Source organism: Zingiber officinale, chromosome 8A (assembly GCF_018446385.1).
Source record: "Zingiber officinale cultivar Zhangliang chromosome 8A, Zo_v1.1, whole genome shotgun sequence".
Taxonomy (NCBI): domain Eukaryota; kingdom Viridiplantae; phylum Streptophyta; class Magnoliopsida; order Zingiberales; family Zingiberaceae; genus Zingiber; species Zingiber officinale.
This window is the reverse complement of record NC_056000.1, coordinates 54,445,907-54,473,099: the sequence shown is the minus strand read 5'-3', so window position 1 is coordinate 54,473,099 and position 27,193 is coordinate 54,445,907. Positions and strand designations below refer to the sequence as shown.

The 27,193-nt window shown below is 35.3% G+C and overlaps 1 protein-coding gene across 4 annotated transcripts; it reads left to right on the top strand.

The window, feature by feature from the left end:
- LOC122009104 (trafficking protein particle complex II-specific subunit 130 homolog) lies at positions 1–25,358 on the top strand. Of its 4 annotated transcripts, none has more exons than XM_042565124.1 (21): positions 1–180; positions 2,080–2,309; positions 2,414–2,595; positions 2,825–3,008; positions 3,145–3,235; positions 8,040–8,200; positions 8,922–9,011; positions 9,123–9,281; positions 9,859–9,920; positions 9,999–10,089; positions 19,357–19,514; positions 19,628–19,835; positions 20,355–20,900; positions 21,268–21,480; positions 21,719–22,106; positions 22,170–22,272; positions 22,361–22,445; positions 22,589–22,778; positions 23,997–24,286; positions 24,721–24,811; positions 24,895–25,358. In XM_042565124.1, the coding sequence occupies exons 1-21, from the start codon at positions 117–119 to the stop codon at positions 25,068–25,070; spliced, it is 3,762 nt and encodes a 1,253-aa protein (XP_042421058.1). In that variant the 5' UTR covers positions 1–116; the 3' UTR covers positions 25,071–25,358. The 4 variants fall into 4 exon arrangements, with proteins under 4 accessions (XP_042421058.1, XP_042421060.1, XP_042421059.1 ...); XM_042565126.1 differs by having other exon boundaries at positions 3–180; positions 22,182–22,272; XM_042565125.1 differs by having other exon boundaries at positions 3–180; positions 24,000–24,286.
- The last annotated feature ends 1,835 nt before the right edge of the window (positions 25,359–27,193 follow it).

Genomic DNA, 27,193 nt, shown 5'->3' with positions numbered 1-27,193 from the left:
AGATTATCCGCCCATTCTTTTATATTTGTGTTTCGCTGTCGCGGCTGCCGGCGATCTCGCTGTTCCGACACCGAAGCCGGTGAATGTGAGCCTGGTGACGGCCGCCGTCCGCCGCCATGGCGAATTACCTCGCCCAATTCCAGGCCATCAAGAACACCTCCGATCGCCTCGTCGTGGCAGGTACCCCATCTCACTCTTCCTGTAACCGAATTATGAAAACCCTAGATCTGCTCAGATCTGCACCCTTATCTTTGTTCCTAGCACCGACTTGGAGATTAATATAGTGATCCTGCTTGAAATCTGGTAATTGGAAGAGCCACGATACGTTTGATGGGTTGTAGGCCTAGTCTGCCTATGAAATTTATGTTTTTTATGGTGGAATCTGCTTCGATCTTTCTTCAACTAGATAATTAGTGATCATGGTTTCAGTACCTAGAGAAATCTAGCTTCGAGTTCATTGTTTCGCCTCTATTTTCTTTAGAAAGTTTGATGCATAGTTACAATCCAATATATTTTTTTCTCCGCTGATGCATCAAGTTTGTACTCGAATTATGTGGTTGGTCTGTCATTTTTTGGTGAAAATAAAATGGAATTACGGAGTTATTGATTGTTAGGGGAGTTCAAACTTCAAATTGCTCAAATCCAGTCTGGCAATCTTTGGCCACCTCTTTTAATTACGTAGATCTGTCTAGTAGAGACTAATTATTTATCTCGAACACTTTTGGTGATATTTCTAAATTCCAAATGCATATATTTTTACTCATGTCACTTCAATGAAAAATTTTGTGCCTGTAGATAGAAGAGTGTTCAATTTTTTGCCTCTTTGCTCCTGAACCTTGTGATCCAAATTGCTGGTGAATGCTACCTTTAATCTCTAAATTGATAACATGTATTCTGTATTACTGTTGGGTATGATGAGTTAAATGGTGTGACATTACTTGTAGAGGAATGATATTTATTCTAGCATTCGAGCTTCCATCTCTTATATTGTTGAGTTCAATCTTTCTGGTTAGCTTATTACTATGCACCTCCTTTTCCATTAACCCCTTCAGCTTCCACTTTAATTGGTGTGTTGTTGGCTGGGGAGTTTGAATCAATTTTTTTTGCACCAGTGTTTTTGAAGTGGGACCAACCAGTGAATAAATGGTCCTGGCAGTTCATGGTTTTCTGGATGAACAAGCATAGACTCCAATGCAATAGGGATAATCCATGATTCCCCCTGAACTGTTACGGCCTTGGATTTCTATTGTAACCAGCCGATCATTGAGTCAGATTTTAAATACACTACCTAATACTCAAGCCAATACCTGTACTTTCTTTTGATCATTCAGCTTTCCATGTTTGTATTACATCCTTTTGGAGCCATATTGATAAAATCATTTATAAGCTTATAAGGATCTAACTGGAGTTTATGGATGCCAATAACATGTTAGGATGTTCTTGTCCGTGTTGATCAACTTCTAATTGCAAATTCATGGGTGCGCCTAGGCACACTTAGCACATTGGAAATCTTGACACAAACGCGAATGGTAGCTCAGATATCACACTTTTCATCTTTACTCTATATTGTAGGTAGCCACTAACTCCTAAGTTTTGTGTTTCATAATTTTAAGTTTTGAAAAGTTACACCAATAGGATTTAGTATATTTGCCTTCTTGTTCCATGGAGCAAAGGATTTCTTAAGGATGAGTCAAAATGATTAGAAGCCAGATGCTTCAATTTTGAACTTAAGTTAATTTGTGACTTTAACTAGGTGAGTTAAATTCTTTTTTTTTTGTCAAGTAGAAGTGAATTTGGCTAAATAACTAGTGATTGAAAAGTATTACACTGAAAGGAATGATGAGCGACCAGGTTGGCGTATAGAGCTGATTTATTTATTTATTTTTTTATTTTTCTGTCAAGAATAGGACTGGTTTGAATTTTTTTCATCAATCATTAGTAGTTGGGCACATTGAAAAAAATGGAAATCCCAACAATTTTATATTGCCTTGTCCTGTTGTGGTACCTAAAGATTCTCATGCACTTTTACTTGTTTACTTTTTCTTATTGATAAAGTCTCCCGGTTTCTTCTTTTCCCAGTTGAAGATGTGAGTGACTTGTGGCCTAGTGTAAAAGAAGGTTTAGAAAAACGCTTGCCTTTGAAGAAGGCCAGTTTAAATAACAAGACAAGGAATCCTGTCTATGTGGAGAATCTTCAGGCTGAGTTCATATTAACCACTGATTCAAGGTTGCGTAGCCGGTTTCCCCAAGAACAGTACCTCTTTTGGTTTCGAGAACCGTATGCAACTATCGTTCTAGTTAGCTGTGAGGTAATTATTCAAGTCTAGATAGCAGACGACTCTATTCTTTTTCAAACATATAAATCATGTTAATTATTCTTTAAATTTATGATTGTTGTGATTACAATTTTCAGGACCTTGATGAATTCAAGACGATCCTAAAGCCTAGGTTGAAGTTAATTGTGCAAAATGAGGAACGCGAATGGTTTATTGTCTTTGTATCAAAAGCACACCCCAATAATGACCAAGCAACTAAAAATGCAAAGAAGGTTTATGCAAGACTGGAGGTTGATTTTAACACCAGAAAAAGAGAAAGGTGTGTCATGGCTTTCCATATACATAGTTGACCTTATGAAATCCATATTACAACATACAAAATTCATTTGTTGTTGTATGCTTGATTCATGATTGAAGTCATTGCTAATTTATTACATTTGATGAAGCCCCATTGTCTGCATGAAACTTAAACAAAATGTCTTAAAACTTTTTTACCTATGCTTATTTGAACTACTTGTTATGAGGAGATTCCTTATGTTTCTTCTCAGGTGCTGCAAATTGGACTTAAATGGAGTAGATGCAAGCTTCTGGGAGGACTTTGATTTCAAGATAGTGGAATCTATCAGAAATACATTAGACAGACGTGCCCAGTTTTATGAAGAGGAAATAAGGAAAATGAGTGAACAACGTCTAATGCCAGTCTGGAACTTCTGTAATTTCTTTATTTTGAAGGTACCACACCTGAGTCTGATCTTATTAACATCCATATGGAATACTAAACTGTTTGCTATGTTTTATTTTCCTAAAAATTATCTCTCTTGTTTTGCAATTTCTCATTGCATCCGACCCTTATATTTATTTCTTCCAGGAGAGCTTGGCTTTCATGTTTGAGATGGCACATCTCCATGAAGATTCATTACGTGAATACGATGAGCTTGAACTTTGCTATATAGAAACAGGTTATTTTTTATTTTTTCTCATTTTAGCAAACTATACTTTAGCTACCTAATATGCTAAGGTTAGGAATAATATTCTTCTATACATTCTGCATAATAATCTTACAAGTGAATCATCATCATCATTATCAAACAATGCCAGTCCCTATTAAGATTTGAAATCCCGTTCTAAATCAGGTTATGTCCATAGACAGAATGAGATAGTTGCAATGTCATGCTAAATGTATCCATTTGCTATGCTAGAGCACTAGGGTGGAGAAGAATAATCAAATAAGAGAAGTGGAAGAAGTTTAAAGAACGAAAAGGAAGAAGAGAATAGGAGTACCGGACCCTAACCTTTGTCACCCTTCTCGTAGAAGCCTTGTTGCCGCCTTTGGCCACCTTTTGCTGCATTGCTATCTTTGTGGAATGGTTGCATACTAAAGTCCAACTTTACATAACATCATGGGAAATCTTAGATGGCTCAGGGAAGCCTTTGTTGCATTTCCTTCATCATGGAGGATTTTGATCAATTTCATCATCTTGAATTGTTTTTATATGTCAGCTAGTGGGCAAAACAAAATATTTCTCGTCCATCAACACAAAATGAAATTTTAATCCTTGGTCCTGACTATTTGGCTTTAGCTTGTATCAAGGTTTAAAATTTTGAGTTGTGCCGAAGTTTCGGTCCCAAATCAACAGCTTCGGTATCCTATCGTTCTATGTTGATACAATTTCGATATATTTTTTTTAATTTTAAAATAAAGGGTAACTCGGTGCATGAAGTTCTTTGTCAATGCGGGCGCAAGAAGGATCGACCACATTGGGTCTATTGTATGTATTCTTACCTTACATTTCAAGAGGATATTTTAGCGACTCGAACCGATAACAATTTTCCCATAGTAACAAAACTCTCTTTCTTTTTAATTTTTAAATATAAGTGTATATTAATTAAAAATTAATTTTATTAATATTTGATTGCTATATATGCTCACTATTGATGTTATATTTCAGTTATTGAGGTGTTGATTTCATATTTCGATATTTTGTTCATAGGATGTTTGATTCCTATTAAATTTTTACAACAGCTATAGAAAGGTATAAATTTAAAAATTATTTAAATGTATAAAAATATTTATTTTTAAAATAAATTTAAAAGATATAAAAGTAAAATAATTAATTTTCAAAATTCAAAACTAAATCTAAAATTATAAAATTATTTGGAAGGCTAAAAGATAATTGTAAAATTATTTGAATGTCTTAAATTAATATTTAAATGTATTTGTAAATTTTTAAATTTTATTTTAAATGTTTAAGAATTATATTTTGAAAAAATAGATTATTTAAAATTCTCATTCAATTTGCAATATATATTAAAAATTTTAAATTATTTTATTAATTTTTAAAATTATTCTCTAAAATTAAAATTAAGAAAATAAAAAATTGGTTGTTGCCGCCGCAAGTGTCGCATCTTTGTAGAGGCCACGACACCTTTTGCATCCCTATAGAGGTCATGATACCCTCTGCGCAACCACGGGTGGTAAAAATGGTAAATTCCACCTGTGTTGACCGACATGACATGAAATTTAAATCCATGGCTTGTATTCCTCTATTAAGCTTTATGCAACAAAATATACTAGTAATTAATTAATATTTTCTATTATATTGGCTAATATCTTTTTTGGTCTCCTATTTATTTCACTTTAAGCCCTAATATGATCAACTTTCTAATTATAAAATTTATTGGTGTGCACTAACTCAACCTTATTTCTCTCATTTTATCACATATTAGAACTACACTTAATTGGTCTTAAATGTTAGTATTTTTATTTTATCCTTTCCAATAACTTTAGGCAGAGTAACATGTATTGAACCAATTAAGGATATGCATGAGGATGTAATGACTAGAGTAAAAACTTCAGTGAAGTAACCGAAGCATTTCCAATAAAGATAGAGTTACATCAAGGATCAACTTTAATTCTCTATCTTACACTAATTATGGACGACCTCATTGCACACATTCAAGACACAATATCGTGGTGCATGTTGTTTGCAAATGATATTGTTTTGATAGATGAAACACGTGAAAAAGTAAATGCTAAATTGAAATCTTGGCAGGAAATATTAAAAGGGAAAGGTTTTAGACTTAGTAAAATAAAGACATAATATATGGAATTTAAGTTAGAATATTATACGTAATGAGACAATTGTTAAAATAGGAGATGACGAGTTGTGAAGTGAGAGCTTTAAATATTTAGGATTATTTTTGCAAAACGAGAGAGGATTGAGAGAAATGTCTTACATAGAATACAAGCGATTGAAATGGAGGAGAGTGTTGGGTGTTTTATGTGATATAAAGTACCTCTAAAACTTAAAGGAAAGTTCTACAAAATCGCAGTTAGACCTGCTATGTTATATGGAGTTAAATATTAGACTATGACTTGAGCAAATCAGCAGAAGATGACAGTTGCAGAGATGAGGATGTTAAGGTGGATCTGTGGACATACGAGAATAGACAGAATAAGAAATAAGAGCATTAGAGAGAAAGTCAGAGTTGCATCTATTGAGAAAAAACTCTAAGAGATACGTTTAAGATGATATCAACATGTACGACGACCAATGAATGCTCTAGTTAGGTGATGTGAAATTACGACAAACACGCACATCAAAAGAGGAGGAGGACCAAAAAGGATTTGGTTAGCAATAATAAAACAAGATAAATTTTATTTAAATATAGATGATTATAAAGTAAGGGATAAAGCCCAATAGTGTAAAATGATCTATATAGCCGATACCACCTAGTGGAATAATGCTCGGTGGTTGTTGTATCCTTTTCTTCATACCCATCTTAGAATTTTCTTCTTCTTTGCTACAATAACTTTTTACTTATTTTTTTTTGCCTAATATGTCAACAACTGATTTATATAATTTGATGGGTCATACCATAATTTTATCATTTTTTTTTGTTTTAATTTAAGGACACAACTATCACACAAAACTACAAAAGCTCCTCTCTCATTCTTCATCCTATTAATGATTAATATCCCTTTTCTATTGAATAATAGATAAAGTACTTTTGAACTCTTATAGGTTTCAGGTTCAACCATCCTAACAACGCTGTCATTTTTTTATTGATACTAAAACCCAAGCTTAAAATGTTGACCTGTGTTGGAGTTCAATCTCTAACTTGAATGGTTTGGTTTCAGTATTATGCCTTTCAATTTCAATCATGTCAACAAGGAGTATGAAGAGAGGAAAGAAGAAGAAGAGGAAGCAGAAATGAGTAAAGGAAGTTTACCTGGTTAGCAGAAGGAGCTCATAGCTCGGGCACAAGGTCTTGTTGGGTAATGAAAGGTGCTTATGGTTCGGGTGGAGTGTTGTGTTTGGTCATGAAATGAGTTGTTTAAGGAAGGAGGTCACTACTTGGGTGGATACTTGCATTAGGTTACAAAAAAGAAGCTCATGGCTTGGGTGGAGAGTCGTTGAATGACTAAAGACACTTAGACCTCTCGCGACAAAGGTGGAAGACCCTTGCAACTTGATCAAAAGGTTTCATCCTTGCAGGAGACTCTCGAGCTTGCCAAAGATGATCTAAACGAAGGTAGAATTGCCAAAGAACTCATACCAGGGCAACAAAGTTTCTCAAGTGTTGGTTAGCAAGCAGAATGAATAATTTTGCTGGTGCTAACTGACATGATTCAAGATTTGAAACCATGACTGAAACTACATTTCATATATTCAGTTTTTTTTATACTTATCTTAAAAACCTAAGGTTTCTTAAGATTTTCTCCATCAATAAATCTTTAAATTTAATCTAATTACATTATTGTCAATTAACATATTACCATTTGCAAATAGTATACACCAAAAAGGAATCATTGAATAAAAATAGAACAGCATTTGCCATTTATACACATCATTTTTTCCTATATCATTATGTTTGTGCATTTGTACAACATTTTCATTTCTTTTCCATTTCATTAGTATGTTTGTCTATGAATTTATATTTGCATTTGTGCATCTTTATGTGATTTTGATCATGAACTTATTGGATTCAAGAGTATTTCAACTGCAATGGTTATTAGAATTGTCTTTTATCCCATGTTTCACGTTTTAATACTTCTTCTGTTAATCACTAAATATCTGATATTTTCTATTGATGCTAGGATGCTCAATGCCCATTAGCCACACAGGAACATATGGTGATCCATGCCTTGCCCCAAATGATTAATCTTTTTCGAATGGAGTGAGCTCCACCTTAATTCAACGTGTTATTGGAATAGGACCCTACCTTTTGAGTGATGGGTGTGACACGGCATATTGAAATTAAGATCTTGCAAGCTTATTAGTCTCACATGGACAAGTGCATTGATCCATTATCTTTTAAAATTAAGAGGTTATCTCTCTTCCAAATGAACAGTCACTTTAGGATAGAATGAGCTCCAACCCAATTCATTACTGTTTTGGTGTAGTAGTGTCAGGATTCCAGTACAAAAATAACCAAGATGGCAGTCTAGTACTGTGGTGTTTCTAATCCCTTTTTTCCTTCTGATTGTGAACTATGTGGAAAGCAAAAATTCTCTCTTCCATTGTGCTTATCTTTTCATATGAGCTACAAGGAAGAAAGATTGGTTTATGCTAATTCTTTTTCAGAGAATAACTTCTCCTTGGCTCCTCGCACTGTCTTTGCTTATTTATGTTCTGTCTTTTTCACTATTGAGTATGCACTGCAAACTATTGTTTTTTCTATATTATGTAGGAATATCCAGTTCATTTATTCATAGCCCTGCATGATAACTTATCTGACTTGTTCTTTGCGCAAATACAGTTAGTACTCCTGGAAAACAAAGGGATTTTGGAGGATTGGAACATGGTGATGATCAGGCTGCATTATTGAAGCCTGGATTCAAACCTTTATCTCAAATTGTCCAGGATGATTCATTCAGAGAATTTGAGTTCAGACAATATTTATTTGCACGCCAAGTGAAGGTTTGCACATTGGAATTTACACTTATATGCATTTTTTGCTTCAATTTTTTTTTCATGAATACAGAGATCATTTTCAAACTGTCCACTGATGATTGACCGAGAAGAACTGAAGAAAGATTCCATTTTTGCATCTGTGACATTGCCAAGCATACGATTATTTTTTTTAGCTTGTTATGGAAATTATTCTTGGGTGTTTTCTTTTTTGTACCAAACTACCTTTCTCTTTTAGATGGTTCATCTTTTTTAGAACAACAGCTTCCTTTTCTATTGAGTTGCTATAGTCAATAGTTTTGCTGCATTGTAGTTTTATTTTGATATTCAAGTGGTTAAGATGAAAACCTGATATTTTTTTCCTCTTTCCAATTCTATTTATTTATTTATTTATTTATTTTTTTTGATAATCCATCTATCTGGGGCTTCAGTCCAACTAGACCAATTCTATTTCTCAAATATATAGTAATTTGTAGTCGTGTGATATCATCAAACAATTTAATATGATTTATCTGCTCTTTCTTTATCAATATCTTGTTGCTCCTCTGCTTTTTAGAAATTAGATATGTGATTGTCTTAGTGTGACACTTAGTTTTACTAAACTTCTCTTGTTTTATGTCAAGATTGTAAGTGGATTGCAGGTTTATTTGATATTAGAACTCAACTTATTTATTTTAGTGCTATATGAACTATTCTACACTCATCCCATTGTGTTCCTTCCATGTTGCAGCTACTATTTAGATTAGGTCGTCCATTAGAGGTCGTGATGAGGGGCTATTCATTCATTATCAGCTTCTCAAAGACACTGGCTTTGCATGAAGTATGTGGTTCAACCAATCATATGATCTCCTTTTCATCTTTCTGAAAATTTAATATCTTGTATGAAAATTAAATATTGGTTTCCAAATAATGTGTTTCTTTGTTTTTTTAGAACACCCTTCCTTTCTGTTTGCGTGAAGTGTGGGTGATAAGTGCTTGCTTAGCTATTATCAGTTCAACTTCGTCAACTTATGATGGACTTGCTGCACCTGATAATGAGAAGGAATTTTATCGTTTACATGGAGACCTTTATTCACTTTGTCGCATTAAGGTAAATTTTGATTTATAGAATTCATTGACTTTGCATTTATGCTTTTTCTTGAGCCTTTATATTTTATGCTTTGTCTTGAGCCTTTATATTTTCATCCTTTGATACCTATAATTACAAATGGGTATTGGACTACAAATACAAAGAGATCTTTTGAAGCTTTTTGATACTTTAGAAAGGCATTGTTTTCCTACCTTGGCATTGGCCTTTCTTCTCTACTTTTGAAGAAAATCAAGATAGCTATCCATTCATGGGTTATATATTCAGACTGTGAAGAAACCAATTTTGTTCACATTGTTTTGTACAATTTATACCTTTTTATAATTGTTGAACCCCTGAAAGATATTACAGTTTACTTGGAGATCTTACTTCAGGTTTATTTGAGATGTAGCATATGAAATGTGCCTTTCTGTTAATGCTTTCCTGTGGTAAAATACACTTTCATTCTTTTAGCTTTTCAGAAGTATGCCTGCTCAGCTGTTAGCGTTGTCATTTTTTATTTGTTTTTTATTTAAGTTGTCTGGATGATTTTGAATTGCTACATCAAAAGACAATTCTAATATTATTGTTGGTATGACAGTTCATGAGACTTGCATATTTGATCGGTTATGGAGTTGAAATAGAGAAAAGTCCTGTCAACAGGTACAGGATCACATTACTTCTTTTAATTTTCTGTTGTAGAAAAATGTTTACTTATTACAGTTATTGATAAACAAACAGTGCTTCGTTAAGCATGTTGCCCTGGCCAAAGCCATCTATTTGGCCAGCTGTTCCAGAAGATGCTTCCGCTAAAGTGCTTGCAAAGGAAAAGGCATGTTTCTTTCTTTTTCTTGGTTACATATTATTTCTAAAGGACTTGAATGAAACTTATATTGATTGTGAGTTAAAAAAAAAGTTAATTTCGACGTGGGTATCTTTAGTGACTTTTTATTTCTAGAAATAGAATTTCCACTACTCATTTAATTACAACAACAATAACCAAGCATTATCCCACTAGGTGGGGTGGTCTCACTACTCATCTAATTAAACAATAAAATTTAATTTCAATATATAAAAGATTTGAAAATTTATAGATATATGCAAGCAGGTTTACAAAAGAAAAGAGCAATTATCAATTAAAGGTTTATTATTGAACATAATTTGAAATGTTGTTCCAAGCTGGAGTTTGGATGGCTTGTGGGAATAATATTGTTTTAAGTATTATTATGCTGTATTGGCGACACAAGGTGTTAATGATGATGCAGAGGTGGAAGAAGGAGATGAAGAAGAAAAAGAAGATGATAAGGTGGCTATGTATCTAGAGGAGCTATTCAATCAATTGAAGGAAGTCGTTCTAGACTTTAGCCCTTCCAAAGTTGATCATGAATTGAAAACATGTGGTGACCTCGTGGCTCCAAACCCATGCCGGTGCCAATCCCTGGGTGAAACAAAAAATTTCACCCGTGTACCGGCACAACACAGTATTTTATACTATGGTTGTAGAGAAGTTGTTTTAGTTTCTCTCACTCATACAAGAATTCAAGCTTGATTACTGTAATCATTTTCTATCTAATTAGTTTACTTTAACAAGAAAACTATAGCAATTGTATGATAAATTGAGATAAAATTTTAAATAAACTAGCTATAAAATAAAGCAAACATTATTGGATTCCTCTTGATGTGCGCCTAACCATACCAAATGCCACTATGATATGATATTCATCTAAACGATTGACATGGGCATCATAGGAGAAATTAGTTGTGTTGTGTCATGCAGGTCAATATTTGGTTTTGGTGTTTTATGAGTAGGCATTTTGATCATGCTTGGCGTGAGATTTCAAATTGCGGTTTAATATATCCTTTTTCCCTCATCTTATTGTTGACATGATATTACATATACTAAATTTTAGTTCAATTTAACTTAAAACCTTTAATTTCTAATGTCCTTTATTTTATTTACATTTTTGTCAATTAGGACAATATTGTTTGAGGAAAAACAGAGACTGAGGAATGTATGTTGAAAAACTTGTAAGTTGTATTGATGTAAAGATATTAAACATACAAGTTAAAACTAGCCTTCAATCTAAGTTTCTAGTTTTAGTAAAAATATTCACTATACTACTGGTAGCACTTTATGTCACAACCCATCCAATTTCAAGCCCAAGAGTGGCCCACTTTCTTGGCATATAGTCTTCTAGGTTCTTCTTTAAGATCATTTTAGATATTATTTCTTGGAATTTTTTATCATGGAAATATTTAAATATTTTGTAGGAGCTTTCTAGACATATAATGTATACCATTGGATCAAATTGATTCAAATGTTTATTTAAGAGGAGAATACCTATAAATATGATCAAATTGATTCAAATGTTTATTTGAGAGGAGATTGCCTATAAATATCTCCCTTCCCTTCACTTATGCATCATCTTCAAGAATAGTAATCTCTCTTTACTTACTAATCTCTGAACCTCTTTCAATCGCTCTTATCTTCTCTTGTAGTTTTCTTGTGAGTTAGATTTACTTAACAACTTTGCAGGAATAAGTTGTCAAGTGTCGCATAGGTGAGTAGTGCTAAATTTAATCCCATGACAATTGGTAGTACAACTAACATCTAAATATTATGCTTAGGAGTAATGATGTTGGACGCCGAGGCCGTGGGAAATCAATCTCGTGCACTAGAGAAGCAACATACATAAGACAAACACGACTATGCTACGACAATGAAGGTGGGTGCTCTTGAAGCACGAGTTGCTAATTTAGAGTAAGCTTATTACCAAGGTGCAATCCACCATAAAGGTGATTAGTGTTAATAGCTTGGAGGAAGATATCACTTAGGTAAAGTATAATAACTAATTGTCTAGATGGGGTATAGATAAAGTGTGGTGAGCTAAATGTTACCACCAAGGTCGTTTTCAATTGTAAGAATGCTTACCCTGTTGAGTTGTAAGTCGTCTCTCAGGAGCTCGCCAGACTTAAGAGTGTTCGTGGAGTGGTAGTTGCAGGTATGGACAAAAATGGAGTCATGCACACATAAGGTGTGTTATAGGCACACATGTGGGACTACCTCAGGGTGTTCAAGTGTCAGCTATCTCAATGCCAACAAAAGCCATCTACAAGGGTGTCCGCTTTACCAAGGAGGTTGATAGTTTCTTGTACAATCTCCAGAATTTTTTCGAGTTCAAGGGTATACAGGATAATTCTTTGAGAATCAATGGTGCAACTATCTGCTTACAAGATGTTGCGCAGATGTGGTGGCATTATAAGTTTAGCAATAAGAATAAGGGTCTTCACTCAATAGACACTTAGAAGAACATCAACTAAGACCAACTATGGCAAATGTGGGGGGAGAGAAGAACAGACATAAGGACTATACATTTTGTGATGGTAAAAAGATGGACAAGCTAAAAACAGGTCAGTCCAATACACCACCCAAAGCTAAAATGTTTTTTTACTTCATTTATAATGGTCCACATTTGATGAGGGATTGCTTGAAGCGCGAGACCAAAAACGTCATCTCAATGTCATGATAAGCCAACTCTATAATGGAGGGCCTCCACTTGGGATCACTTCAAATACTTAGTGCTCTCAAGGCTAAACTATCACTCCTTTGGCCAAGAATTTTATTGTGGACAAAAATTTTATGTTTGTAAGCGCAACTATGACCGACAAAAAAGTTTGAGCAATGCTAGATATAGGAGCAACTCACAATTTTATTGTCGAAGATGAGGCTAAGTGGTTGATGTTAGGACTGGATGTAGTGATGGCTGAAGAAGCTGTTGGGGGGGGGGGTGGGGGGGGCAAAATTAGTGCAGAGGAATAAAAACAATACATATCACAATCATTCACAAGAAGGTTTATGTGGTTTGGAACTCACTCTATGGCTTATGACTTGGTGAATCACTGTAAAGCTCACTGTTATTCTTCTTCACAGTGAACTATGTGGTTCGCAACCTTCATTCCCACTCAGTGTCCTATGATTCGTCAATGAGTCACTCCTAGAAAGTCCACTATTATTCTTCTTCACTGTGAACTACAAGAGGTGGAGAAACCTCTTATAACATACAAGTATTGCAAGAGAATCAGAGGAAGGCTGATGATTACATGATGAAACCTAATAGGATTTAACCAATCACTATTTCGCCAACTATAAGTTCTTCACCTTACTCCCTTTTTGTAGCTTTCATCCTTTTTTAAATTTTACTTGTTATTTTGTTCAACTAATCTGACTTTTATTAGTCCACCTATGAGTCAATCAGTCAACTATTTTTAACCTGAGTCTCCCAACTGCTACTTGAGTCAACTAGATTCCACCATTAGTCGACTTACGGTAGCTTTTAGGTTATCCGACCATTGCAGCATAGCTTTATAGATCAATGGCTCCTTGCTTTCCAGCTCTAGCATTAATCGACTAGATCCTATCAAGATTACAAATCCATTCAGCCTCGAACAAAAACATTATGTTTGTTGGCTAATCACCCCAAGTTGACTCCTTAATTGACTCAACATTCCAGTTGAGTTGATTCAATTTCAATCAACTAGAAGTTCGTGTCTTATCGTCCTAATAATCGAGTTTCGCCTAAGTTGAAGATTACCTTTGCCCAAGCGTATAATTCTCTCAACTCTCACAGCTTCCCAATAAAACTCACCTTTTGCAGCTTAACTTCACTACTAAGGTCGCCTTTCATCAAGCTTCTTGTCCCTCAAATGTACTCGAGCCCTCCACTCGTTCCCGTGTCATCCTTCATACTCAACCTATATAGTTCTCCTTCCCTCCAGTTCTTAATGTTGCACCTCAATGCTCCTCAACATGTGGCCCCTTAGTTGTCATCATCCTTCTTTGATCTCTACGAATCTTGAGTCACTGAGCTGCCAATTTGACCGTTTCAATTCATCTTCATCACTTGACCTCGTTGATTCACAAGCTCTTCAAACTCCATATGTGTCCTGTTAAATCTTCACACTTGAAACACATGTGAAATCACACTCTTAGCACAAACATCAAAATGCAACACTAGGTATTCTCTCTACTCTCACAGCTTATCACAAAAATTTATCATTTTTTTTGCAGCTTGACTTCACTACCAAAGCATCTCCCATCAGACTTGTCCCTTGGATGCACCCGAGCCCTCAGCTTGTTCTATGTGTTATCCTTCGTACTCCATCGACGCAGTTCTCCTCCTCTCCAGCTGTTGCGCCTCAATGCTCGTTGACCTGCAGTCCCTTAGATGTCCTATATCATCCTTCTTTAATCTCTACAAACCTCAAGCCACTAAGCTGCCAACTTGGCCGTGACAAGTCATCATCAACATCACTTAACCTCGTTGAATCACGAGCTCTCGAAGCTCTATGTGTGCTTATCAAGTCTTTGCATACTTCGAACACATGTGAAATCACAATGTAAGGCCTAACTTAAACTCTTAGCACAAACATTAAAATCCAAGGTCAAACTTGACCACTTAGGACACTGTTGCACCAATAGTTGGGTTGTGGTGGAGGTTCCCTCGAAGTTATGAATCGTTAGTTAGGCCCATTGTTGGAATTGCCCAATCAGTTTAGGTTTATCTTGGAAAATGAAGTGGAAGCCTAGATTTCTCTATCGTGTTGATAGATGACTTCCAATTAGTGCTATGATTTGAGTTCTTCCACGAAGTGCATGCATTTCCTCTACCAGAAACTAACTCCCTCAACATACTTGCAAGAAACAAAGCATGTGTGACTCTTATAGAGTATGCTACCAAGGTAGAGTCCAAGGCCTAAATTAAATCCTTAGCACAAACATTAAAACCCAAGGTCGAAACTGACTTCTTAGGACACAATTGCATCAACAGTTGGGTCATGGTGCAGGTTCCCTCAAAGTTATAAATCGCCATTTAGGCCCATTGTTGAAATTGCCAGTCGATTCAGGTTTATCTTGGAAAATAAAGAGGAAGCCTAGATTTTTCTATCGTGTCGATGGTTGACTTCCAAGTAATGCTATGATTTGAGTTCTTCAACGAAGTGTGCGCATTTCCTCTACCTGTAACTAACTCCCTCAACATACTTGCAAGAAACAAAGCATGTGTGATTCTTACAGAGCATGCTACCAAGGTAGAGTCCAAGGCACTATCAGCTCTACAATTCAAATCAGTGTTGAAGTCCAATCCAAGCTACCTTGCCACTATTTGGGAATTGAATGATGTGGATGCCAAGGAGCCAATCCCAAAGGTCATACAAGTGGTGCCAGAAGAATTTTCAAAAAAGTTTTTGCCAAGGCGTCTGGTAGATAATTAGATTGAGTTAGAGCCAAGTATTAAGCCACCAGCCATAGCACCTTATCGCATGACACCTCTTGAGGTAGTTGAGTTGTGCAAGTAATTCTTGGACTTGCTAGACTCAAGCTATATTCGTCCTTCCAAGGTTCCCTTCAGTGCCCCTGTATTGTTTCCAAAAAAGGATGGGTCTCTCCATATGTGCATCAGCTATTGAGTGCCATAACGAATACTTCATCCCTCTGATAGTTGAACTTTTTTATCAATTAGGAAAAGGTTGATACTTCTCTAAACTAGACCCTACAGTCAGGACACTACTAAGTATAGATTGCAGCAAGGAATGAGCCAAAGACAGCATGTGTAACAAGGTTTGGTGTCCTTGAATTCTCGGTTATGCCCTTTAGTCTTACAAATGCACTAATAACTTTTTGTACCCCTATGAATAAGCTCTTCCACTCCTATCTTGATCACTCTGTGGTAATCTACTTGGATGATATTGTAATGTATAACACAACCCTTGAAGATCACATACAATGCCTTAAGCAAGTTTTCTAAATGTTACGTATAAATGACTTGTATGTCAAGCAGGAGAAATGCTCATTTGCCTAAGAAGAGGTAGAGTTCCTTGGCCATAGAATTTGCAATGGGAAGCCCATGATGGTCAAGCCAAGGTAAAGACCACACACACCAAGGTTACAATCTTTGGGTTGGAAGTACTATCGGTGTTTCATTAAAGGCTTTTCTAGTAGTCGCGTGTTTAACCATTCACTTCAAGAAGGATCGCTCATGACAATGAACATAGAAGTGTACCAAGCATTTGAGGAGTTGAAGAAGACTATCATAGAGGAACCAATGTTATTATTGCTCGACCATACTAAGCCATTTGAGGTATGCACTAATGCCTCATAATTTGCTATTATGAAGTTCTTATAGGAGAGGGACAACCCATTGCCTTCGAAATCCGAAAGTTAAACAACATTAAGTGGCATTACATAGTGCAAGACAAGGAATTGATTGTTGTCATACATTGCCTTCAAACATGACGCTATTATTTGTTGGCTTCACACTTCATTATCCTAGCAAACAACATTGTTACAAGTTAATTTGAGATTTAAAAGAAGCTCGGTCTCAAGCCAGCTCAGTGGTAGGGATTCTTGGTAGATTTTGACTACCTACTTGAGTACAAGCTTAGAAAGACTAATGTGATGGCTGACGCACTAAGTAGGAAAGTGAAGTTGCCAACATTGAGCATTTGTCGACCAAAGATACACTTGTCGATCACATCAAAGAAGAATTAAACTATAATCCTTTTGCTTAGAGTTTGCTGAAGTCGGCTAGAGAAGGGAAGACATGATGCTTTTGGTTAGATTATGACCTACTGCTTACCACAATGATAAAAATTTTGTTCCCAAACATGATAACTTGCAGAAGGAAATTATCAAGGAATGTCATAATTCTAATTGGACTAGTCATCCAACCCTAGTGCTCATGGTGGACACATATTGTTGGTCATAGATGTGGGATGGCATTAAGACTTATATGTGGATTTGTCCTATTTGCCAGCAAGACAAAGTCAAGGTTACTTGAACTCCTACCCATTCTAGAGCAGCTATGGCAAAGTGTCTTGATGGATTTCATCATGGCCTTACCTAAGTTCAAAGAGTATGAAACAATACATGGTAGCAGTTGATTGATTCAACAAATATATCACATTAGACTGCAATGTGGATGAGGCAATGTGATTGTTCCTTAGACATGTGCTGAAGCTTTAGGGAATTCCACAAAACATAGGATGATTTTGAACCAAGCTTATCAAATTGTTGGGGACACATTTTAATTTCTCTACAAGCTTTCATCCCAAAGCGATGGGTAAACTGAGCTCATCAATGGGCTACTTGAGCTATATGAGCACTCATCAACAAAATTGAGTAAAGTTGTTAGATGAAACTCAATTCTACTATAAGTTACAATGTAAGGCTACAGTAAAAGTCCATTTAAGACTGTGATTGGACAATAACCTATGACACCCAATGCCATTGTCTAACTTGTGAAGTTAGGAGCCCAACAACCTATATGCTAGCTAAGGAGTGGCATGAACAAGTCGAGATTTCAAGGATTTATTTGGACAAAACAACCAAGAATATGAAGAAATGGACAAACATGAAGAGGCAAGGAGTAGAATTTGAGGAAGGTTACATGATATTGATAAAACTCTTACCCAATAATTTAAGTCCCACGGAAAATGTACAAGAGGTTGGTGAGAAGATATGAAGGTCCCTTCCCAATCGTTAAATGTGTGGGAAAGGTATTCACCAAGTATAACTTCCACCAAAGTTCAAAATTTATCTTCTCTTTCGTGTGAGCATTCTCAAACCTTATCACGAAGATGTAGATGATCAGAGCAAAAATAAGTCCAACTACACACCAACAAGTGTTCACATCTCCAATGATAAACATGTAGAGTACATCGTTACAAATAGGATCATTCGAAGGAGAGAGTTTCAAAGTATATCAAATACTTGGTAAAGTGAAAGAATTTAGCAGACATTGAGGCGGGCTGGGCATGAGTGGATGTATTATGGTAATTCATTGAGCACATCAAGTGCTATAAGGAAGAAAACACATCAAGGGCGTCATGAGCTTAGGTGGTGGAGAATATCACAACCCACCCAATTTCAAGCACAAAATAGGTTCTTAATTAACCTTTTGGCTCAATTTTTTTTTTTTTTTTGCCTATGCTTTTTCTAGGGTCTTCTTTAAGATCATTCTACATATTTCTTTGGAATCTTCTTATCATGAAACTGTCTAAATATTTTGTAGAATCTTTCTAGACATAATATACATTAATCAAATTAATCCCAACCATCAAACCCTCTTAATCTCTCTTAAACTTCTCTTGAGGGTTTAGCTAGATAGGCTTACTTAGCAACTTTGCAGGGATAAGCTATCTAACCATCACGGGTGAGTGGTGCTAAAATTAAACCCGTCATATCTAGCACTGTTACATTATCATAAATTATCTCTTATCACAATAATATAATTATTAAAGATTCTTTTTTCTCTTTATAATCGATTAGAACAATTCTCTATATACTTTTTCTAGATCAATAAAAATCATTTTTTCTCTCTCTATTTCCCATTAGTTGTCAACATCTCTAAATGAGCTTCAAACATGAAACCCAAATTAGTATTAATAATTTTTATTGTCTCTTTATTCTTCTCTCAATCACTTTTTTCAAAGTTTCATGATATGACTTAGTGATTTAATTTCTCTATAATTCAAATAACATTGTATTTCACTTCTATTTTCATAAATCGGTATTAAAAAAAATATCCTCATTCATGCATCTTAAATTTCAACTTTTTTTTGTCGAATTGCACAATTAACTATCTCTTATACAAATTTCAAATTAACACATTCAGACCTATCTTTATTTTCTTTTAAATTGTTTTAACCTGATTAGATACACTAAAAAAAAAAGGGCAATCCGGTGCACAAAGCTCCCGCTATGCGGGGTCCCGGGAAAGGATTCATTGTACGCGATCTTATCCTGTTTTTTGCAAGAGGCTGTTTCCAGGATTCGAACCCGTGACCTTTTGGTCACAAAGTAACAACTTTACCGTTACGCCAAGGCTCCCCTTCAACCTGATTAGATATGCTGTTATGAACAAAACTATGATTCCTAAACTTGTCATAGTTTTGAGTCTTCAAAACTATCTTTTTTCTAGAATTAATCCTTTTTTCATTCATTAATTGTTTTAACAACATGAACCTTTTGTGTCAGATTGGTCACCTTTAATTCAGTTTCCAATGCATTATTTCATAGCACTATGCTATTTTTTTGCGACAGCTGATTCTTCAAGCAAACCCCAGAATGAAGCACTTTAATATTCAGAGAAAACAATTGCCGTTAGAACCTTCTTCACTTCTACGAGAAGCTAATAGACGAAGGGCTTCCCTTTCTGTTGGAAACTTATCTGAGTTAATTGATTACCGTCAAATAGATGGGTAATGGATGCAAACAAGGAAGAAATATTGGCTGTCACATTGGTTCTGTTTTCCATTCTAGGGGGCAAATGTGTTCTTGTTTATTTATTTTTTTATAATTTCTTATGTGGCAGTTCAGGTATAGATGGACACCAAAAATTTTCTCCAAGTACAACAAATTCAATGTCACGAACATACTCTGGACCAAATTTGGAAAGTTCTTTGTCCCTTGATCGCCCTATGAGGATATCAGAAGTCCACGTTGCAGCTGAGCATGCACTCGAGAATACAGTTACTGATCCAGATTTGTTAAAATCCTTATCTTCTTTGGAAGAATTCGAAGTAAGTTTATTTCTGTCTTTGTCAAAAGTGAAACATGTTCTCTAAAGTTTCAATTCCTTATTCTAAAATAATATGGTTCTTGAAGCTGAACGCTGATATCTTCTTTGGCTATTAGAAGATTCCCTCATTACATCTGCTTCTTGATAATTTTTAGGATGTCCAAACCAATCAAATTTTTTCCCTTTTTTTTTTTTCAGTTTTGCTGGCTTTTACCAGTTTGTGCTATATTGAACTATTAACTTTATAAGTATTCAAATGATTCACCCAGTAAAATAATTGTTGACTAGAGCTATTATTTTTTAAGTCCACAGTTTTCTGTTCATTCAACAGACTATGAGATTAATTTGGTCATTTCCATTCACCAAATAGAATATTTATGATATCTCTCTGCTGACCTTGGGCCAGGCTTTGGCCTTCGTCACCTCCTTTAGTTTGTTTTCATATGTTTTAATACATATGTAGCTACTATATATAATATCATGTTTTGACAGAGTTTTTATTTGCTTTTGCTTCTGGCAGCAAAAGTATATGGAACTAACAAAAGGAGCTGCTGATAATTACCATCATTCATGGTGGAAGAGGCATGGTGTTGCACTTGATGGAGAAATTGCAGCTTTATGCTTTAAACATGGAAATTATGATTTAGCTGCAAAGTCCTATGAGAAGGTTTGTGCTCTATATGCCGGGGAGGGGTGGCAGGACCTCTTGGCTGAAGTCTTGCCAAACCTTGCAGAGTGTCAGAAGATACTTAATGACCAAGCTGGATACCTCTCATCTTGTGTTCGCTTGTTGTCTCTGGAGGATGGTTTATTCTTGGCTAAAGAACGACAAGCTTTTCAGTTAGAGGTTGTTCGTCTTGCACATAGTGAAATGAAACATCCAGTACCCCTTGATGTTTCATCGCTGATCACATTTTCAGGCAATCCTGGTCCACCACTTCAGTTATGTGATGGAGACCCTGGTACACTTCCAGTAACTGTTTGGAGTGGCTTTCCTGATGATATTACTTTGGAGTCTCTTAGCTTGACACTTACAAATACTCTTAATACAGATGAAGGTGTCAAGGTTTGCCTACTATCTTGTAGTACAATGAACATCGTGCAATAAGCTAGTTGCAAGTTTTTCTTTATGTTTTGTCTTATCTTTTTAATGTTTTATCCATGATCGCATACCATAATTTCGTCTCTGGTTCATTAAGTTTATCTATCATTCAATATAGTATTTTTCACGTGGACATTAAATCTTGTATGTATTTTTACACTGGATTAAATGAAGAATATGTCAAGATATTTTTATTAGCATTGGCCAGACACTTTGTATTTTGTTTTCATGTTTTGAATTTTTCTTTTCTTTTCTTTTTAATGAAAATAACTGCATCTTATATAGACAATAAAGATTGCAGATTCCTAAATTGACATTTTGTCTTATGCAGACAATAAAAAGTTCAGATGCTCATATTCTCAAACCTGGTAGGAATGTCATCAAACTTGATGTGCCTCCACAAAAGCCAGGTTCCTATGTTCTTGGAGTTCTTACAGGACAGATTGGCAACTTGAGGTTTAGATCCCATAACTTTTCAAAAGGTGGGCCGCAAGATAATGATGATTTTATGAGTTATGAGAAACCAACCAGACCTGTTCTGAAGGTAAAAGTTTTGGTTGTTAAAGCTCAGCATTTTTCGTATACATGTTTGTTTGGATTAAGGATTTCAGAGTAGGTTTTCTTTTCTTTGGTTATTTAGCATCCCCTATGAAACAGTGTTGCCAGCTTCCACTGAGTTGAGAGTGTATAAAATGGAAGGAAAAGAAAAGAAAAAAAAAGAGAGTCAATAATGTTATACTTCAATAAGCATGGAAAAACTCATGGATTCTGTCTTCTTTCAGGTGCTCAAGCCAAGAACTCTAGTGGATATTTCTGCTGCAGTATCATCGGCTTTGTTAATGAATGAACTCCAATGGCTTGGACTTATAGTGAAGCCAATAGACTACTCTCTCAAGGGTTCTCTTTTAAGCATAGATACTGGTCCTGGGTTGATGATTGATGAGTCTCATACAATTGATATTAATGAGTATGCAAAAACAATGGAGGATAAAGTTCATGCACATGATTCCAACACTATTACAGAGAATAACACTCATCCTCTAGAACCTAAACAGCTTTATATTGAAAATGGTAAAATAGCATTGCCAGATTGGGCTAGTGACACAAGTACAACCTTATGGTTTCCAGTCCATGCTATTGATGACAGGATGGCGAGAGCAGCATCTGCAGGTTCAGTCATTTCCTTTCCATATAGTAGCATTGTGGAAACCTGATAATATATCACATGAACAGTTTCATGTGCAGATAGCCCTCACAGGCAGAACATGGTTGATGGCATGAGAACAATTGCCTTGAAACTTGAATTTGGAGCTTTCCGAAACCAAATATTTGAAAGGCAATTTTCCTTCTCTACTCATGTACATAATATGCCAATTTTTTTGAGATTAGCTAGCTTTCCTTTACCATATTTCCCTTTGCACCAGGACCATTGCTGTGCATTTCACTGACCCATTCTATGTCACTACAAGGGTTGCCAATAAATGCAATGATGGCACTTTACTTTTGCAGGTTTGATTGCAAAATTTCTGAAAACTTGTAAAATTATTTACTGGAAAGAAAACAATTTTTCTCTTGAGCATGTCTGTAACTCTGTGATTATCTTTTAATGACTATTTGAATTTGTGTCTTAAAAAATTTATATGCTTATCTAGGCGACGATACACTCCCAAGTAAAAGCTACATTGTGCTTATATGATGCGTGGTTAGACCTTCAAGCTGGATTTGTGCATGTGAGGAAGGAAAATGGGAGACCTGTTTCAAGTTTTTTCCCTCTCGTGATTTCTCCATCTTCTACTGCAGGAATCTTGTTTAGTATTTGTATAGATAATATGGCTATTGCAGGTACATTTGTTTTCACTGATTTAGAGTGCTTATCCTTACTGCATAGGCCATCTCTTTTCCTCCCTTTTCTTCCTTGTATAATGCAGTTGACAATCTTTATCTTTTGATTGTGCCATTCTTCTGAACTGGATTCTTCTTCACACAATATATTATATAATATATGCAGCCTAATGTGTGGAATTTAGTTTATGTTGTGAAGGTAGAAAGAGTCCTTTTTATTTTTCTTATAGTTCCTTTTGTATTTTATACATAGTTCCACTACCATTTTTTGGGTTGTGGAATGTTCAAATGCATTAGAAGAATTTTTTGCATGTAACTTAAAACTGGAGCATAATTCAAAGTTGGCTGAGCAGCAGCTGAAGGTAGTTTTATAGCCTGTATTTGGAGGCACCTTATTGTCTTGTTATATGAGAGAACAGTTTTTATGTCACGCCTAGTCTCTGTATTAAGATCTTTAGCAACTGAACCTAACCCACTTATCAGTTGTGACCAAAACTGAACGACTGGTTTATATTGTTTGTTTCCCAGCAGGATATATACATCATAGTAATATTTTTTTTTTCAATTACATTCTAGATCTTTAGCAATTGAACCTAACCCATTTGTTAGTTGTGACTGGCTAAAACTGAATAACTGGTTTATAGAGGTTGCTCCCTAATGGGATGTATCAAACATCATAGTAATGCATATAATATTTCCAATTGCATTCCTGATCTGCAATAGGAAACTCCACATCTGCACCCTGGTGAGCCAAAAAGTGAAAAGAGATAAAGGCCCCCCACTCCCTCGTGCTTCAGTGCAATTTTGGATGTCTCGTGATAGGCAAACTAGGACATAAATAGAGATTTTATTATGTACATATTGGAACACTGATACAGAGAGGTGTGCGAACTTCCTACCATTGTGAGTACCAGACTATTACTAGCAGGACATGTTATGTCAGAAAGCATATGCAAAGTAAACTATTAATGTAATTCTGATCTGGGCTCTAGCTCATGCATATTGGTGACAGTCAGTATCTTGCAGATTCTTAATTTTTTACCTTGAATTTTTTTCATCCACATCTAAATTGTTTTAACATGTTTAATTTTCTCCGTATACAAACTCACTAAAATAATCTTGTTAGTTTGTATAGTGATTATTTCTCTCAAAATTTCAGGTTATAAACTTCTTTGCCTTATATTTTAGAACTTATCTATCTAATATTATTGTTGCTAGCAGATCAAAATGAGGTTGTCCAGGCAGAGAGTATTTTGAATGTTATGTATGGAATTTCTGGTGACCGAAGTAATGGAGCACATTCGCCTACATCATTGAAGCTTGGAAGCAGTGACAAATTATTTTTTAAGGTTGCTATTGCTTTACAGAGGCCCATTCTTGATCCATGTATTGCAGTTGGTTTTGTTCCTTTTTCTTCTAATTGTCTAAGAGTTGGACAACTGATTAATATGAAATGGAGAGTTGAAAGGCTGAAAGATCTGGAAGCTAGCCCATCATCCTCATGTAAAGTAAGCTCTTTGAATCATTGATCACTATGTTCTCGAGTAATTTCTCATGGATAATTTAAGTCCAATTTTGTGGTTTTGAAATAGATTGATGCTTCTTATTAAATAAGGAACTACTTCATTCACAATTTTCTTATAGAATTGTGCAAGATATATAAAATTAAGTCCGACACAATGTGCATGTAAATAAATGTGTTTTATAATTTTTATGAAAAAAATCTATGTTTGTATAATTTCATCAATAGCACCTGCTTTAGGTTTGTCAACTATCAGAAACATGTTATACTGCTAGATTGCAAATATTTGACTATAACTCAAAACTCCAGGATTCTGTATGGAGCAACCATATTATGCTCCATTAGATTGATGAACATATGAGTTTTTTGTTCAACTATGGATCATATAGTTTGTAGATTCACAGATAATTCATGCTGCAGGATGAGGTGCTTTATGAAGTTGATGCCAATCCAGAAATCTGGATGATTGCTGGGAGGACCATGGGACATGCACTGTTGTCAAATGCGCGAGGTCTTTCCTATCTCATTCATCTTATGCTTCTCCTTCAATTTGTTGGTCTCCGGCAAACATGACTAACCTATGCAGCAATGCAGGTTCAAGAACAGAAATCACAGTGACATGCATGCCACTGGTTTCTGGGCATGTTCGTCCCCCCCAGCTGGGTTTACCGGCAATGGATGATGCAAACATCAGTTGCAATCCACCAGGACCTCACTTGGTGTGTGTACTGCCTCCCACCTTGAGCTCTTCTTACTGTATTCCTGCATGATTTTACCAGGAATTTGTGACTTGTATACACGTAGCTAATTACTCCATGCAATTTTGGGTTGTAAAATTAGGTTCCAACAGAACATGTAGCAACTTTGATAGGGTTTTTGCTTGTACCATTATTCTTGTACATGTAAATTGTATGCCAAAAAGGATGTCGTGTGGGTGTGTCGTGGCCCGCGGTAGACCAGCTTAAATTTCTATCACATCGCTGCATTTTGCTACAAGATCACGTTTCTCTTTCTGATATCCAAATTCCTATAACATTCTATCATATTATTACAGTTAATTTGCGTAGTGTGATTTTGTCAAATATTGTGCTTGGTACTCTCGTTAAAGATTGATTCATGGTACTCTGGTTAAAGATTGATTCATGTGATAATTCTAAAACATAAGGTGTTATTTTGTTTCACACTTAATCTCAAGTCACATGATTCATGGGGATGGTATTTTGATCGATAATCTTAATAGACTCCAACTTAGGACTGTTTGTGGAAACAGTGATATATTATCACGTTTAATTGTTCTACAATTCGATTTCAAATTCATGTTTCGTTTGCTTTTATTCATTGGGAAGAAATAGAGAAACATTGTTTTCTTTTCCTTGTTTGGCTTCTGCTAAAATAACATGGGAAGCCCACAAGCATTTGAAGAAGTAACCTCGGTAAGAGTTAGACCCCACTTGACTCATCGAAATTGAAGACGCTAGTTTCAATGGTTGGATGGGAAGCTGAGATAGTATGACATGACACCAAACTAATCAATCATGATTTGCAAAGGTTAAACTCATAAGTTTCATAAAATAATATTGGAAAAAGTGTTCAAAATCAATGCCACAATAGGATCCAAACCCATAACACATTGCACTATGATGAATACATCTATAATTGAGTATCAAAATAAGTTTGAGGATCTACACATGCATTGTGATCTCAAATTGGACTCTAATGAAACTCTCATCCGTTTCATCAGTGACGTTAAGTAGAACACCATAGACGAGATACATCGTTTGACCCTATGGTCATAGAAGATGTTTGCCATAAGGCTAGAAATCAAATAATTCTTAAAGCCCCTTAGGGAACCACCCTAGCACCACCACCATTATGGCAATTAACTAATTAACCTCATCCTAAAACTATTATCCAATGGGTAGAAACCAACCCTCAAACCCTAAGAAAGCTAGAAAGAGTTATCTGTCAGCCTAACCCTAACCATAATGTAAATGTTATGACTACATGACATCAAAATGCTCAAATAGAGTCGTATCCATAGAACTTGATCACAATCTTGAACCATAAGTAGCATACTTTCCAACTCTAGGAGGTGATGAAGACATCAAGATTAGGGACCATATCTTAGAAACTAGAGGTAGAGAAGAAATTGTAAGACTTCACATAGTGCATCTCATTTTGTTCATATCCATGATCAATGACACATGGAAATGTACTAGTATTTTTCAAACTTATGCAAATTGCAGAAATGATAATTGCAAGATTTGTATTGATAGTGAAAGCTACATGAATGTGGTTTTTAATAGGAATCGATTCCTCTCTTGTGATGTGAGAAGGTTAGACCATGGTGTTTTGATGAGTTGTCTCTTAATTGTATAGTTTTAGTTGTGACGGATATTTGAAAATTAAGAGTAGGGAGTATAGATCAATGGCATGACTAGAGGGGGGAGAGGTGAATAGTTGGGAATTTAGAAATCAAAATAATTTGAGCACGAGACTTAAATAACAAAGTTAGATATGCAATAGAAATTCAAATCAGAATTAAAGCAACGCTAACAAATTATTTAACAAGCTTTGAATCCCAAATCCTCCTCCATAACCTACTAACTCAATAGTTGAGTCATTCCTTATACAAAATATTGTTCTCCTTGATAGTGAAACCTACTAATATTGTTCTCCTTTAAGAGGCAGAGAAAGTTATACAAAATAATTTTCTTTTTACAGAATATAAAATGGTAAAGTGTGAAAGAAAAATTTGTAAGCAAAATGAAACCTTGCATGAACTTGAAAATATAAATCTTAAGACTCTTGGAGTTTTAACAAGAGTATAAACAACTAAAGAAAAACAAGAATATATAGAAATCTTAATACCACTAGCCAGTGTTGTATGTTC